Source organism: Ascidiella aspersa, chromosome 4 (genome assembly GCF_963924565.1).
Source record: "Ascidiella aspersa chromosome 4, kaAscAspe10.2, whole genome shotgun sequence".
Classification (NCBI taxonomy): domain Eukaryota; kingdom Metazoa; phylum Chordata; class Ascidiacea; order Phlebobranchia; family Ascidiidae; genus Ascidiella; species Ascidiella aspersa.
This window is the reverse complement of record NC_139450.1, coordinates 27998131-28014856: the sequence shown is the minus strand read 5'-3', so window position 1 is coordinate 28014856 and position 16726 is coordinate 27998131. Positions and strand designations below refer to the sequence as shown.

The window sequence follows — 16726 nt, the reverse complement described above, 5'->3', positions numbered from 1 at the left end:
AAAAAAACTATTGGCGTGGTGGCTAACCAATCAAAGTGCTACGTTTCTTATTTGTTAAACGCAAAGAGCCGTAACTCGGCTATATTTTTATCACATTGAAAAACTTCACAAATAAATGCCACCACGCTTTTATAGTTTATAAAACCTGTTGACTTGACTCCAAAAAGGAAATGGGACCTGAGTAAAGGGTTTGTGCCGTAATTTTGTTTAAGGGGTCATGGTAAAAACGTGATGCCAGAAAATAAGTCTTATGCGAAAATATGCATTGGAAATCAAGCATAAATACTTTCAATTTATCCCTGTTTAACATGCATTTTCTCTATAAATTCGCATTTTGTAGATTTTGAAAAATTCCCAAAATTTAATAGCAATTTTGTTTTACAACTTGCATTTTTGGCTAGACTATTTCAAGATAAGGTATCCAAAGATCTATTTTAGCCATTTTATCTTTAAAATTCGCTTACGTGTGTCGAATTGTGACAATGCAGGTAGGTGACCTAAATTATCAATATTAGTGATTCCTGTGAGAAAATTGGAATTTTTTACAGGACAATACTTTTTGCTTAGGGTAAATCAACCTCTGCGGGTTTTTTTAAGACGGTTTTAACACTGTGGCATAATAAAGCTTTTTATACAAACCTCGAAGAATCAATAGATAGAAATTTTTTTTTTGTGGTTAATATTTTAGAAAGAATAAACACTATAAACATAGAATAAAGTGGCTTTTAGTTTTATAAAGGGTATTTTTCCTCCACCTATACGATATCCGTTATTATTTTGTCTCCATAGAAGAATGCGTTTTTAATACGCAAGTCGATGCAAATCATGAGAGGCTGCAAAGTAAACTCATACCAGATTGGAGAACACTAAAAATTAAGACCTATTCTGTATGAAAAAGAACTTCTAAAGGGGAATTATGTATAGCACCATATAGTATTAAGACCAACAACATAATCAAACGAAATATGAAGATGGCGGAAAACACAAACTCATAGGAACAGAACATAAAAGATCTGTCGGAAATCGGAATAAGTCCCAGACCAGTGTCTCACAACCGGGGTGCCGCTGCACTCTAGGCCGTGCCATTTTAACGCTCGAGGCTGCCGAGACATAGTTCAAATTCTTTAGGATTTCAATTTTTGCTCTATTTGTATAAGCATCTTAATACAATATTTTGTGTACGATAAAACTGCCAAAAATTAAAAAGGTTTTTGTTAACCTTGTTGTACAACTATTGTGCTGTTTCAATTTTGTGCATTGTAACGTTACAGTTAACCACTCAGCAAAAATACGAGCAAGGATGTCGTGAACAACTAATAATTTCTGTAGGGTGCCGCAAGCCAAAAAAAGTTGCGAAAAACTGTCCTAGACCCATCGACATTAGACCCAAATAGCCTAAATAACATTAAAACCCCTATATAGGTAACGAATTGGTGTCACAGTTTTGCACCTGTCTTTGGGTGCCTCTTCTTTGGTACGGACTGCATGTTTGTCCTCGTTTAAGGTCAGAGCTAGGGTTAGAGTTGAAATTTATTAGTGGAGTTCATTATGAAGTTGGACATAGGGTTAGGATTGGGGGAAGGTAAAATGTTGTTTGAAGTTTATGCTAACCGTTAGGGTCTTATTCCGACAGGTTAAGGTGTTATTACAATTTAGACTTTTAGTCCGAATATGAACAATTAATCCTATTTTGGTCTTATTTCGAACTATGCCTATTCATTGATGATTGTATCTTATTTATGTCTTACTGGAGTCCGGCCGGGTATTGTACCTCCAAAAATAAAAATGAAACCAATCAAGAGCTTTTGATTTTGTAAGGCTTCATGTACGGTAGTAAAATAAAATTATTAAAAAAATATTTACACAAATAGCGTATTGTTCTTTCCATAATATTCTAGTAGAACAAAATCTTTGAAAAAATGTCATACTAAACGCTTATCAAAATAAGATATCTCTTACTCAACGAATTATGGTGATGATATTTCACGGCGGTAAAAATTAGTTATCGGTAAATTGTAAGTATCATCTGCTGTAATAACGATTATTTCGAAAATTATTTATATTTTCGAAATTGCGGTTCTGTGTCAGCTGTAAATTCCTAAATAATTATCTTTTCAGGCGCTTTATAATCACTCTATCGACCCTTAGGCTAAAACAACGTTGGCCAAGCCACGATATTGGTCCACCATTTTCAGCCGCCAAGTAGATATATGTTTCTTATGTCGTTTTTAAATAAACTTTTATGTTCATTCTTCGTATATCGAGAAAGTACATTCCTTTTAGAAGGAAGTATGTAGACAAAACTCGTCTAAAAATAAAACTTAATAGTATAGAGATATTAAACTCTGAAACAGTGATCCCCAACCTTGTTTGTATGGTGATGGTTCGACTGAAGCAGTGTAACCCCCACCGAAACCAATTTATACGAGGGGGCAAACTATCATTTTGTTTAAGGGAGCCACAAAAATGTTCAAAAATGACGTCATAAGGTACGTCATAACATACCACTAAGCAAAATCCCTAAGAAAAGCTCTTGCTGTCAGTGAAAGTCGTGTTAAATATTCAAACGAATTCAAACCTGCAATTTGCTGGAACCGCGAAAAAAGCTGCTTCATTTATTTTAATCGGCAAAACTATGTTTCCTGATGTAGGCGATAAGTATTATAAGCACACAACAAATATTTGCACATTTGCTCGATTCAGGTCAAATCGTTTTCAATAAATAGCAAGTGAGGTCCCAGTGCAAATCCTATAGCCTATGTTTTTTTAAGCGTTAAATTCGGCGCATTTTGCAAACTACCCAAGTCACGCTTGAATTTATTAGTTTTTTTGGCATTTGATCTTGTGCACGCAAAGTTCATGAACCCCCGAAAATGTCCCCTGTGGTCCCTGTAGGTCCATGGACCTCGGTTTGAAAGCACTGCTGTAATACAGGGATCATCAAACTTTTTTCCCTAAAAAGGCCGGACAATTGTAACGCTATACAATAAAAACTGTAATGGCTCTTAATAAACTGTAGCTCAATCACTTTATAAAAATTTAGTTCTAGATTGCATCCCTTAACATTACAACACCTGAACTGCGTCTTTACAATAAGGAAATACGCCATGGGCCAGATTAATTAACCAGAGGGCCGCATCTGGTGTGGACCGTAGCTCAGTGAACCCTTCTCTAATAAATTGACAAATGTTTCTGTTGGTGCTGCATGATTCATGTGCATGATGCAATTCTGGCCTAAGACCCATTAAGTCGTCTTACACCCTGTAAAGTGTTTCTTAACCTTTTTTGCGCTGGTGCCCTTTAAGCTTTCATGAAATTTTCTCGTATCCCCTGTTTACAATGGCCGACGGAAGTAAATAAAATTGTAATAATATGAATTGAACTCAGGGTATACTTACGTGATGAATTCATGCATTAAATACAGTCTTGTAAGTTCAACAATATTTACAACACACAAACAATCAGTCAATTTACTAATTGCTCTTTTTTATTTCTTTTAGTAAAATATGCATTCTACACAAATATGCCTAAACAGCGCATAATTTCATACTGCATGTCGTACACCCTGCTTTGGTGCTTCGTACCACCAAGGGGTACATGTACCCCTGGTTAACAACCCCTGCCCTATAATGATGAATACAGCACCAACAAAAGCATACTCCATTGTAACATTTACGCAAATGTTTTAAAAACAAAATATAGGCTATACTTGTCCCAGGTATTGTCCAAACTAAATTAAAATACTTTCAGGTAATCGCAAAGTTCCTTAACTATAGAATGACTAACAATTGTCAAATCTTTCCTCAACTGCAAGTAACGTTGACTTTTAACTCTCAGCACACTATTTGTTAAAATGCTTAACGCTTTTATAAAGTTAAACGACTTGTACGCGGCGCAACAATTTCGGATACACCACTTCGTGCACACGTAATTAATGACGTCACGAAAAAACATGGTTCGCCGCTAAGTTTATTTGGGTGAGAGAGGTGTATCACATCGATGTTCTTGCATTTAGGAGGAAGTTACCTTGTTGCTAATTGGTCGCACCCACGTTACCTTAAAATTGCGATTATTGCCATTGATATTCCAGGAAAAACGTTTCTGGCTTTTGCTTTTACGAAGTTTGTGCAAATATGTTAATTAGGGTCATGGGAACATTATCTTCCAATTTCATTCGTACAAGACAGTGTTATAATGACGCACTTAAGTCAAAGTTTTGAAATGGCTTGAGTTGACTTAAGACATTCAGGGATATAACTTGTAGTTAAGTCGTTAGCGCAAATGACTTGACTTTTTTATTTTTAATTTGCATGTCTATATGGCTGGACTTAAAATTGACTTGCTTTGGAAATGACTTGACTTCGACTTGATTTGGTGATTAATGACTTGGACTAGAACTTAAAATTTGGTAAATGACGAAAATGGCTTGACTGTAGTCATTTTGATATGATTTGCTTAAAACAGTATTTTTAGCGTCGGCTTTGCGAAACATCTTTCAGAATGTAATACACGTTCAACATTTGATAAGTGTATATTTAATTTTGATGCAATGCTCTGAAGTTTATTTGACTTGATTTAGCAATGACTTGAACTTGGTATTTGTTGATGAAAGTGACTTAATTATTGGGAGAGTTAGTGATGTACTTATAGGGGTGGGGTTTTGGGCTAGCTAAAATGTTGTATAGGCCTGGTTCTGACCATTTAGGTGTTATTCCAACGGGTTTAGGTCTTAATCCGAATTTTTTCCATTACGACCATTCGGTATTAGTGCTATTTTGGTATATTTCCGAAAAAAGTGTGTTTTTTTCCGACGTTGATGTTGTTCTTATTTTGGTCTCATGGCTGGAGTCCAGGTAAACACGTTGCAAGGTATTGCTGGTCAATATGCAGCTATTAGGCTCGTGTGTGGTTTGATCCTCCTTGATCAGCATCCTCATCCGGCGGTCAATGGCCACGAAAAGCTCTTTCAGGTAGGCCGTGATTTTTCAACGAGCATTTTAAAATTTGGTTGGGACAAACATAAGTTATAAATCAGTTCGAGTGTACGGTAATATTTAAATTGATTTACGTGATTTTACCAAATCAAGTTTTTATCAATCTCTGTTAACCAGAAGCCATTTTCCTATCACAAGGCGATTGGCCTCTGTTTATTGTCTAAGCCAGGGGTCAGCAACCTTTTTAGGCCTGTGGACCGGTTTAAAACTATAATTTTGTTCCGCGGACCGGCTTTAAAAAACAACAAATGTTCAGTAAAGGTAATTTATTACAACATTTTTTCAATGGACAATTCAAAATACATACGTTTGTTTGTAAAACTTTCCTGCCTAAACAACAAAATAATAAATTTGCAATGCATCTCATTTGGCCACAGTACACTGGTGTGTTTTGAGCCCCACGAGTGCTTCGAATTTTATCTCATACCAATCAACCATGGAGTATGTTTAAACTAAAGTTAATATGCTTTGAATAGAAAACAACATTTAATTGTTTTTGACTTATTTCTTAGTTTTTTGGCATTTCACGTACGGTTTGGGTTTACATCAAAATTTCAATCTGGCAACCCTTGCTACGGACCGGTAACGAGCTACTCGCGGACCGGGGGTTGCCGACCACTGGTCTAAGCTATTCACCCCTTAAACGGTCCTTTAAAACATTTTTTAGCATAAGTCGCTGGTTAAAAAGTTGGAAAGTTTTCAGCGAGCCAAACGATTAACGAAATTTGTAAATAATATAATTAATTGCACTGCATAGTGTCCTAACAACGCAATTAAGCTAGGAACTATGAATTATGCTTTTAAAACGTGTCTACTTTAGGTTTTTATATAATCTTACATTAAATCGTGCGTTTTTACACTTTTTTAACATTACACTCAGTGCTGGACTAATCATTAAATATATATAAATATAAAATAAATTTTATCTTACTGAAAATTGTTGTTTTTTTACAACTTTTATAGTTTTATTTTATCAGATTTGAATATATAGTTTTATCTTGTAAATGCTTGAGGCACCTAAATCGGTTAATCCGCCCTTAATTACTCTCGTACGCATTAGTAATCGCGGTTATTTTATAACATAATATTTTGTTTTTCACTGATCGGCGTAACTTCTGGTGTCGTCTTCAAACTTTACCAATTTACCGAAAAGGCAACGTTAAGGCACGCCACGCCATTAAAAGCCATTTGGTGGCCTAATGCGTTAGTGGTGGCTCGCACACTCGACTATTTTTAGCTACAAACTACGCGTTTCAAAAGTCGCTTGTTTGTGACAACTGTCTGTATGTGTACGGCTGAATGATGTACGTGCGTAAGTGGGTCCTGTGACTTGAAAAACCCCGCATAGTTAAGAGATGCGTGGTTGGTAAGTAGAGGCTAAACAGACCCTGGCTAAGCAAATACAGTGCTAGCCAACTGCGGGGCAGTTATGTTTTTTCGCGGCCTGACTATTTCGCTTCGGTTGTGATTTCAAGCACGCTGGGATTTCTTTTTTAAGCCGTACAATTTGCCACGTTACGCGTTTTTCTCAACCCAGTTGACAGAATTGAAAGGTAATTGGCCACTTACGAGACGTGTGACTAATCGGCACAATTACCTGGATGATTAAGGCTTTGTATGTCACGCTGGTGGGCACAGCCTAACGAATTAGTTGTAGAAAAGAATGGTTATGAATTAGGCTACATTCAGAATCGAACACTTTTACGTCTCACAGTGTAACTTTTAACCCTTATTTAAGTTACAGTCAGCTCAGTTGGTAGGTTTATTCTCAGATCAGCATTTTTTTTTTTATTCAAAGCCAGCTTAGCCTAAGCGCGAAAACTCAATTTTTGGTCGCGGAATTGGTTGGACTGCTGCTGTGATTTTAACAGTTACGTCATAATTGGTTATGCGAGTGCGCCTGACTTGGCATGACATTATAGGTTTCAGACACATCAGCGCCAAGCGAGACAGTGACGTACACTTACTGGATAGCCCAGATAGCGTAAACGTTTAGTAGCTCAGGTATTACTGAATTCTATTGACATCGCCTTTCTCTATATAGCACCATGCAAATTCGCAATTCCGGAAAACACCCGTGGTTGTTTCGTTGGTCGAGCTGCCTTTTTCTCGAAAACGTAAGCTTCCCAAGATGATGCCAGTTGTTGAAGAATGGGAGCACGATTTGCTGGCTTGTTATTGGTAAATGAACGGAGATAAGCAGCGACAATTGTCTGGTTCCTAATTCCAGTTCAGTTCTACGTATAGGTTTTCCGAAAAGCTGCTAGTAGCTTGCTGGTAGACCATATGCAGTGCTTTAAAAAACGATGTGTTAGTTCTGTTTTTGGTTAGCAAGGAAACTATTTGAACAATTGTCAGCAGTTCAGATAAACAACCTATTGCTTAATTTTATTTTCAGGTTAACAAAGGTGTTTCACCGATATTAATTTAATGATAAAATAAGTTTTTTTTTTAAAGAAAAACTTCTAACCTTACTTGCCCATGGTCACATGTTATACACCTCATAGTCCGGAAACTTAGCCAAATACGTCATTCGCTTTAAGTGACGTCAATGCGCAATCTTCAAATAGAAACAATATTCAGTTGTTGATGACTTTACGCATGAGTAGCTGGCGTCGAAGTGATTAATTTCTCCGTGAAACTTCAATCTATGGAAGTGGTGAAGACTCAAGAAACGTGAAGAGCCGTTCTCTTCTGTACGAAATGCCTTTGCTTATAACTGGCTACTTTGGCCTTAACTTTAGGCCTATTTCTGATAGGGGATTTTAGTGTAAACTTTTAAACTATATTTTTCGTAGTATCGCAGTAATAAATTGGAAAGATAGATTTTAATCAGAGCATTACAGAGTCGGTTTAATTATGATATCAGTGATTTATATGCAGGATACAATTGAATTAAATCTTTCTATTACCTTAAAGAACAATGTATATATTTTATTGATTGTTTAAGCACAGATTTTTTTCATTTTGTGTCCTGTAGTTTCTAAAACGAAACATAAGGATTCATGTTGATGTAAAAATGCTGAGTTCAGGTGCTTTCAGGGACAGTGTTTTTTGTTTAGTTCTTCAGTGTTGTGTTTTTTTTTTCATAATTTAACCCCTTTTTCTTTTCTAGAAATCTATAAGCCAATGACATAAAATATATATTAGCACAGAGGGAAAATTTGTCTATCTTTAGTGATTTGTTTAGAATTGATAAACAAGTGCAGTGGTAGTTCAACTATACATGCACAATTTTACAAATTTGGATTACTTACCACTTTTATGTTAAAAATTAAAAGAGCCTTATCTGTCAATTGCTCTTGCTTTGTTACAGATTTGTGCAGTGATAATTTATTTTTAAATATTTTAAAACGCAACATGGGTCTTAAATTTATTATTTTTCTCGCGCTTATGTCCTGTTTTGCCTATGAATCAACATGCTACACATACCCCAATCTGACGCAGGTAAATTTCATAAATATATATATGAACTGCTTTTGTAAAAAGTAGTGCTAGCATGTTTTTCTAAGCATATCACAAGTTAGTCTTGACCCACTTTGATGATAAGTTGTATAGATCTAAAGTTTTGCAATAACTATTTGGTTTATTTGCAGGCAGAGTATGAAGACGTCAATGTGGAAATATCTGTTGTTTCATTAAGTCACTTGTTTGTTATGACAAGGGGATTTGTAGATGTTGTATTTCAACCATTTTATGTGATAGAAGGTAGCACATTACTACAATCTTAAATTAAAAAAACTATTTTTTTAAATATTGTTTTTGAAAGTAACATTTTTGTGCTTGTTGATTTCGTCCATAAGATATTTTGTATTGTTACATGAGTCCCACTTAAACCAAAGTTATAGTATTGCCAGCTTTTATGTGTTAATTCCACCAAAATACTCCATATAAGCAGGTGTATATTGTTTGCCTTAAATTTTTATTGTTTTTTTTTTCTTAATAGATTTCATATACGGATTAGCAGTGAATATTAACAGTGGTGACTTTCTGCAAGATCTGCTAGACCAATGGCAAACAGTAAGTTTGATGTTGCTAATATTTTATATAGAACAGGGTTGGTATTGAATTAAAATTTGCATTTCCTAGTCGTGCGAGTGTCTTACAATCAGCACACGCCCAGATAAAATAACACAAGTTGCACCAATTCCAGCACCAGGTCAACAAATTTACTTTCAAATAAATTGTTTTTCAATCATATAACCTTCCTTTCTATTTTATGTATTGTACATACACAGTTGTCATATGGCTGGCCTTAGTTTTTTTCTGGACTATGAAATGTGTTAGGCATTGTACCAATCTTTAATTTCATTTTATGCATAAGGTTGTATGGTTAGCGATTTATGCAATAATTGGCAACATGCCTCAAGCAATTTTTGTGTTACAGCTCTTCAAAATTTTAAAATCAGCTTTATATTCTAATCACTTTTTCAATACTGTTTCTGTAATGAAGGACTTTTAAGAACTTATTTTATTTCAACAATAACAATTATTTCACAACCCACTATGTAGCAGGAGCTTCCAAATCGACTATATATCGGATACAAGGTACTGTGTATTTCTGCCCATTTAGTTCACCCAGTTGTTGTCTGTCAACCTGTGTTGTAGTATTCATGTCATGTTTATGTCATTTAAAGTTGCCATTTGTCAGTGGTGAGTCCAGCACTGTCGTGTTAGGAGTGCTATTTATTTGTATAACCTTTTTTAGCAAGTTGGTGTCAGTCTGCTGTTTGGTAATGTCACATGTTGTACTGATTGCTATGCTAAGCCTAAAATTCTATCCAAGGTCTGTAAATGGACTCCACCTAAATCATAATGGTATTTATGAGCAATGTTGGTGGTGAGTAGTCGTGGACAAATTACCATAAAATAAAAGAAAAATGAAAAATAAAAAATCTATTTTTAGTGCTGATATAAACATTATCTTTTCCTGTTATAGTGTTTTGTGTATAACTGGACTGCTTATTCATATTTTTCAATTAAACTGCATTTAGTGCCCAAAACACTAACTAATGTAAGCCTGTTTTTATGCTTACGGTATTTTCTTTGTTATTAAATGTTAAACTAAAAAAATTGTCTTTATCCCCTTGGTAGATGACTGGAAATGTAGAGCAATGATTTCTGGGTTGTCATGAAAAAACGCCCTGTTGTCTTTAAATTTTGTCTCTTCTCCACTAATCTAAATAGATTTGAAATGCAATTACTGAATGTTGGTGTTTAAAGGGCGAAAGACAGGTTCAACTAAAAGTTTGTCATTTTAAATGCTTCTTTTTTAGATGAACACATACCTAAGGCACTTTTGTTTCATTATTATATGTAAGTTTCATGCATCACAGTACCAACATAGTTTTGCATAAGGTTTAAAATGAACAGAATGCTTTTAACATCCTTATCTCCTATTAGTTTCTAGCCAATATTGTTGTCTCCTATTGGTTTTCGGCCCATATTGTATCCATATGTGGATCGCCTTAGATATGTAAATTTAATTCTATTCAACAATTAGACATTCCAATTTCTTCGACCAGCCTAGGTATACTATCACTAACTAAAAATTGTGTAACTTTTCAGCTTGCATCCTTCGAAGTCGGCTACATGGTGTGTCTTTGCGCCGGTCTGCTTTTTATTCTCTTTGTTCCACTCGTTGCTGCCATCATGTGTTGTTGCCGGACTTGCTGCAACAACTGCGGCGGGGAAATGATACAAACCAAGAGAAGGGCGCGTAGCAAGTGGAGACATTGCCTCTGCGGAACACAGCTCATCATCACCATATTTATCTTGTAAGTGCCATAAATTTTTATAAATATCAGGTACATTTGGAAAGCTTCCGAACTTACACTCCAATCCTGATTAGACCAACTGATTTCAGTAATACCCTTTCCAAAGGCACCGATGTATTATAACTTATAAGTATGCCCTAATCGGTCAGTACCTCTTCAGCTGGGCTGATTACAGTATTACCCATGTGGATGCGTCTCTATTATGGTGACTGCGGATAAAACTATGGATAATACAAGGCCTACTTTGTCTGGTATATACTTATGTATACTTAATAAAATCTGTGAAAATGTTTGCTTTATTTTAAATTGCGTTTAATACTTTGTTTGTTGTCATTATTCATGAGTACAATTCTCAGCTTTTTTTGCTGTTCCATTTTAGCATGTTGTCACCCAAAAAAGTTTTCTTGGTAAATATGAGGTTTCAGTACATCTAGTTATTATTGCCGTAAATTTTGTTAAAAAGTAAAAATGGGTACGGAAAAGATAGTGACAAAAATTTAACAACTCAATTTGCGGCAACAGCCCAATTATATTCAAGGAGGTCTATTGCCTTTGTTTGGCAGCTAGTTTTCCTGCCCTAGTAACACAAACAGCCATGTCGTGACAATGTCTTCAGCCCTTAAGTCTTTTCGTTCAGGCCATTTTATTGGCGCCGAAATAAAATGTTGGTTTACGCTTTGTTGGAAATGAAAGTCTCGCCGCAAGCAAATTTATTTTGTACCTTTGTGCTTGGCCATTCAAGTGTGTAAACATGGCTTAGGAGCCAGGGCAAACATGTTTGTTAAGGCAACTAATCTCGGGCCAAATTTTATTATGACAGAATTTGCTGGAGAAATATTCTGTTATGTTGGTTATTGCTACCAATCTCCATTTAAGTTTAAAAATTTCCTTTTTCATTTTTATTATTTCTTTAACATAATTATTTGGAAATCATAGTTTTCTGTTAGTTTTTCAATAAATTAAATTACTTAAACATTTTGGTCAGAAATTTTTGTTTTAAAGAAAAAAATCCACAGCTTTTTGGTATTAGAGCATAACGACTGACTATTACAAACAGTATTTCAACATAACACATTTTTGCATTGAATGAATTTGGTTGGCTTATTTACAGGAAGTTGATGATGTAGTTCATAGTAGCCTGTTGCATTAAACTATGAAAAAGCTTGGTTGGACGCTATACGTTTGAATCTTGGCAGAAAAACTCACACTGTACAATACACTAAACCAATTGCTATGTTGTATGGCCTGGCAAGGCAATGCATTGTCCCTAATCCTTCTTACATGATGTAAAGTGGTTCTTAGATGCATTCCATATGTCATTGTGCATCTGCCCCTGATTTACATCTTAACCCTCTATCATAGTGCTGGATTAACCTATTTAACACACATTGATTTATTTCTCTAGGTAGTGACAGTTGTCTGTCTCTCCAGCTTATGATCAAGCATAATATATCTCTGAAAAATATGTTCTTTAACTTAGTTGTATTTTACACTTGAATTTATATTCATTATTTGATCTGCTAAAAACGCAATTTTTTATAAAAGGTGAAACCGATTTTTATTTTTATGATTAAACAACTTTCAAAAAGTTGCAAATTATACAAAGTAGGTAGCTTAAAAACCAGAAAGCACTCAATGTAATCCATCACATGGCGAGCTAGCTAAAATAAAGGAAGTGGGTTGCTATTTTTAATCTTTATTCAAGTCCCTGATCTTAACCCACCCCTGCCTGTAGCACATTTTTCACAAAAAAAATGTTTTGACCCAATGGTAGTTGTGTTGGTTATTGGCAGATAGCGGCATACATGCACTGTTACATCAGTTAAACTATGTTGCATTTGTGCATCAATTGGCAGTTTCGTGAAACCCAACACTTCCTTTCGGCACTTGAGAATTTGTGTAATTGGTCGGTTGGGAAACTGTAGTCTGCGCTGTCTTGCTGTTGTTTTCTTATAATGCAATTTTTCTACAACATTGTGTTAGCAAGCAAGATCTCTCTTTGTTACTGTTTTATGTAGACCCTTTGTGAGAATTGTATAATCTTTTTCCATCTAATACATTTTCTCATCTATATGTTAAATTACATCAAAATACAACTTTTATTCTAAAAAATTCATCTGACATGATGGCTTAATCTGAAGTGTAGTTTATTATCCAAAAAAATGATTTTATTGGCATATATATAACTAATTTTCTTGTCTTTAAATTTTACTAGTCCTATCACTACAACAAGCAATTTTATTTTCACTGATTTTTTAACTCCTACAGCTGACACATCAACCCTTCTAATTAAATAAACTTTATTTTTTTACAGCGTGCCTTGCATTTTTGTTTTTCTGACCAATGAGTGGGTGACGCAAGTGGTCGACATCATTCCGCAAAAGTCAAACCAATCTTTGAACGACGCCATAAAATACCTGGACAACGTGCCACAGCAGTTTGACCAAGTGATCTCCGAGTATAGCAAACTGGAGAGAAATCTTACCAAGGACATAAACGGTAAGCAGCACTCTTCAGTTTTGTTGAAGGGCTGTTTTCCAGCCTTCTTTACCACTGTGAAATGCAAATTTTTAGTGATAAATTTATTTTATTTTTAATTGCCTTATTGTTAGTTCCTGAAAAATCAGCTGCAGCCATGTTGGATGATATCACAGAAAACTGTCAAGTTTAATTTGCTGTTCATTTTAGAATATCAGTTATATTACAATCTGGCTTTAATATCTCCAATTTTAAACTGTATCTTAACAAAGGCAAATATGTTATACTGAAAGTGCGAAGTGTTGTGCCGCATTAGCTAAACAATGTATGGATTTTATTCAGTTCAACATAAGAAGCTTTTCCCTACCCACAATCCTTAAATTATATTTTAGTTTGTACATAAAAAATCTGGGATGAAAAAAACGGATCGATTTTGTCTTGCATTATTTCAACATTTTTTTGTAATCAAACATCTCCGATCTTTTAGCCCCTTTTACTTTGTTCATAACCTTATATTTCCATTTGAAACACTTGTATGCTTTTATTTAGGCAACCATTAAAAATGTTACTTCAATTATAAATGACACTGTGTATGTAAGACATAGTCACTTTTGTTAGTAATACGTATTGTTGTTTATAACATTTTTGTCCATTTTATCCAGATGTCGGTGAAAAGGTTGGAGGTCCAATTCGAGATGACTTTCTGGCACAAGCTGAACCCTCTTTTGTCCAGCTGAGAGAACTGTCAAGCTGTAAGTGATAAACCTTTAGATTAGGGATACCTAAACTGGGGTATATGGACCTTGAAGGCTCGTTGACTAATTTTAGGGGGTCCATGAAGGCCTAATTGTAATCTTGGTTAATAATTAAAAATATTTGCTAATTTTGTATCAAAAACAGCAGGTTGTCTAATTCTCCTTGTTTTGTGCAGTAAATTTTTGCTGCCATCTCTAACAATTTTACGACGACCCTTGACCGTTAAAATTGGTTTAAGACTGACTGCTTTAAATGCTTGTGTGCTGTTCTGTGCTGTTTTTGAACACTTACAAATACATATGTTATTTTACAGTGGCTGACAGCACACTGCAACAGTTGGAAGCTGTGGACAACGCCACAAAAGTTATAAATTCCAGCGTTGGTTCTATTGAAAAAGATTTGAAAACAGTGAGAGATAATATTACAGCTACTCTGAGCGATCCTGCTTGCACAGGTAGTTGTGCTGATACCCGTGATGATGCAAATAAGTTGACTCTCGGAGGGGACTTTGGCGCGGTAAGCAATAGTTTAGGATAATTTTTTCATGGACTATATATATTTTGAATCACTCTTTTAGTAATAACTATAGGTGAGGGTTTCTTAAACTGGGGTCCGTGAACCTCTTGGGTGTATGTAATATAGTTTAGGGCAGTGCTTCCCAACCAGTGGGTCTATTTCAGGTGGGTCGCAAAGCATTTCTAAATGTTACAGTTTTCTATTGGATCGGGAAATTATTGCATTATCATTAAGTGACATTTGTGCATCAATGTAAAAGATACTTAACAATTAGATGTGTTGTGTCGCATTAACTATTTTAGTATGCACACCTGTAGTAAAGATGCAGGTTTTATGTAAATGTTAATCTTATTTCCTCAATAATTTATTGTTCATTTGTTTGGTCTTATCTCATTGTGGGTTGCACTATAAAACTTGCATTAAAAGTGGGTCGCGAACTAAAAAAGGTTAAAAAACACTGGTTTAGGGGGTCCACGAATCCCTAAATCATGGTTGGTCATTTGTAAAATGGAATGAACTTATCGATCTAAGATTTCAATTTGAAAAAGTCTAAGAACCCCTACCATGAATAAATGTAACAAATTGAAACTATATATTTGCAGTTGTTTTGTAGTTATATTGTAGCGGTTTTGTAGTAATATTGTAGCTGGTTTTGTAGTGGATTATACAGATTTTTTGTTGTGTAAACGACATGTGTGCATAATGATCAACACAATGTTTTTACTAAAAAACCATCATGAAAAAAATATTGCTTTAAATAATAACAAGTCTGATGGTTGTTTTGTTTTAAGTTTACATTACACAACACATTGACCTTAATTTAGAATGTTTGTTTTGTTACACTGTTCTAATATTTCAAAATATTGCAGTAGAGATTTACAAGGTTGTTTGAATAATAATGGCATGTATACCTGAAGTATACAGCTGACTATCTATTCTTTACATCACAAAATATAGACAGCATCAGAAATTTCCCAACAGGTTTGATGGAATGGGTTTTGGATTGCTCTTGAAAACTGCGGGCTGCACTTTATTTTAACAAATATTTTCTTTAATGATTTCTGCTCCCAGATTAATAAATATGTGCAAAGCATATGCTTGTAAAAATATACTGTTGAATTTTGTTGCATTTTGACCTATTTGCCTAATGGACAACTGATTTCAGTTGGTTGCTAAGAGACGCCAGATGTTCACTATGACAATGAATGCATCTAACACTTTGCTTGAATTTGTGCATGCCTCTTTCTGGTGTTCCGATTATTATTAAACACTATTAAAAGTTGGGTAAACTATGCACGGATATGTAATGTAGCTTGATAATAAATTGCAAAGCCAAAAAGGTCGATTAGGTTGTCTTCATCTTGATTACGACGTTTCAAAACGAGCTTGTATCATCTTCAGTTAATGTGACTTAGAAGCAATTCAAGTCACATTAACTGAAGATGATACAAGCTCGTATCGAAACGTCTTAATCAAGATGCTGTCGATTTACTCAACCTTTTTGGCTTTGCAATCTATTATCAAGCTATTAAAAGTTGCTTGATGTTTTTTGCCTTATGTTACAGCTTTGCATTCTTGGGAGATTGTTTATTTGTTAGCTGACAGAAAATTTAACTATGATTGTGCCTGTTTGGTTTATTTTGCTCAAAACAAATTTGTTGGCATTGGCAAGTAAAATGACAGTCAAAAAGATGTGACGCTTTTAACTGCACATAACTTTAAACAAGGTGTCACCAAACTATTACCTAATGGCCAGATCGGTCAACCAGTTTAATTCCTTTGGCCCACGGTATATTTCCACAATGATTCCAAAATGCGGATATTGATACTTTACTTACAAAGTGTTTTCTACGTAGTTTTGTTTTAATAGTAAATTAATAGTTAAAAGCAACTAAATTTTCCAGCCCTAAAGCATTTTTTATTTAACGGGCCGGAATACATTACGTTTGCAAGTTATAATATGAGAACTTTTTTTTTCTTTGACTGCAGTAAAAACAACACTTTTTTCGCTGAAAAATTCATGTAAATTATCCGAAAACGATGAAATCATACTTCTAAATGAAAAATGTATGACGAAAACAAAACTTGGCTAAATTTTAATGAAATTTTAAACTGAACGAAAATTTCATGAAGTTCATATTTTGATACTTTTTTTTATGTTTCTTTCGTGTTATAATAATAATAATTAAGTTTCAAAGCTAATGC

The 16726-nt window shown here is 34.7% G+C and overlaps 1 protein-coding gene across 1 annotated transcript in view; it reads left to right on the top strand.

Moving 5' to 3' along the window:
* Window positions 1–8273: 8273 nt before the first annotated feature.
* The window catches only part of LOC146157296 (prominin-1-A-like), a 30378-nt gene continuing 21925 nt past the window's right edge, over window positions 8274–16726 (top strand). The window contains exons 1-8 of the mRNA XM_083387627.1: window positions 8274–8441; window positions 8591–8702; window positions 8941–9014; window positions 9510–9542; window positions 10563–10771; window positions 13086–13270; window positions 13912–14001; window positions 14319–14521. Coding sequence (XP_083243753.1) covers window positions 8355–8441; window positions 8591–8702; window positions 8941–9014; window positions 9510–9542; window positions 10563–10771; window positions 13086–13270; window positions 13912–14001; window positions 14319–14521 — 993 coding nt within the window. The 5' untranslated portion in view covers window positions 8274–8354. The remainder of the gene's footprint in view (window positions 8442–8590; window positions 8703–8940; window positions 9015–9509; window positions 9543–10562; window positions 10772–13085; window positions 13271–13911; window positions 14002–14318; window positions 14522–16726) is intronic.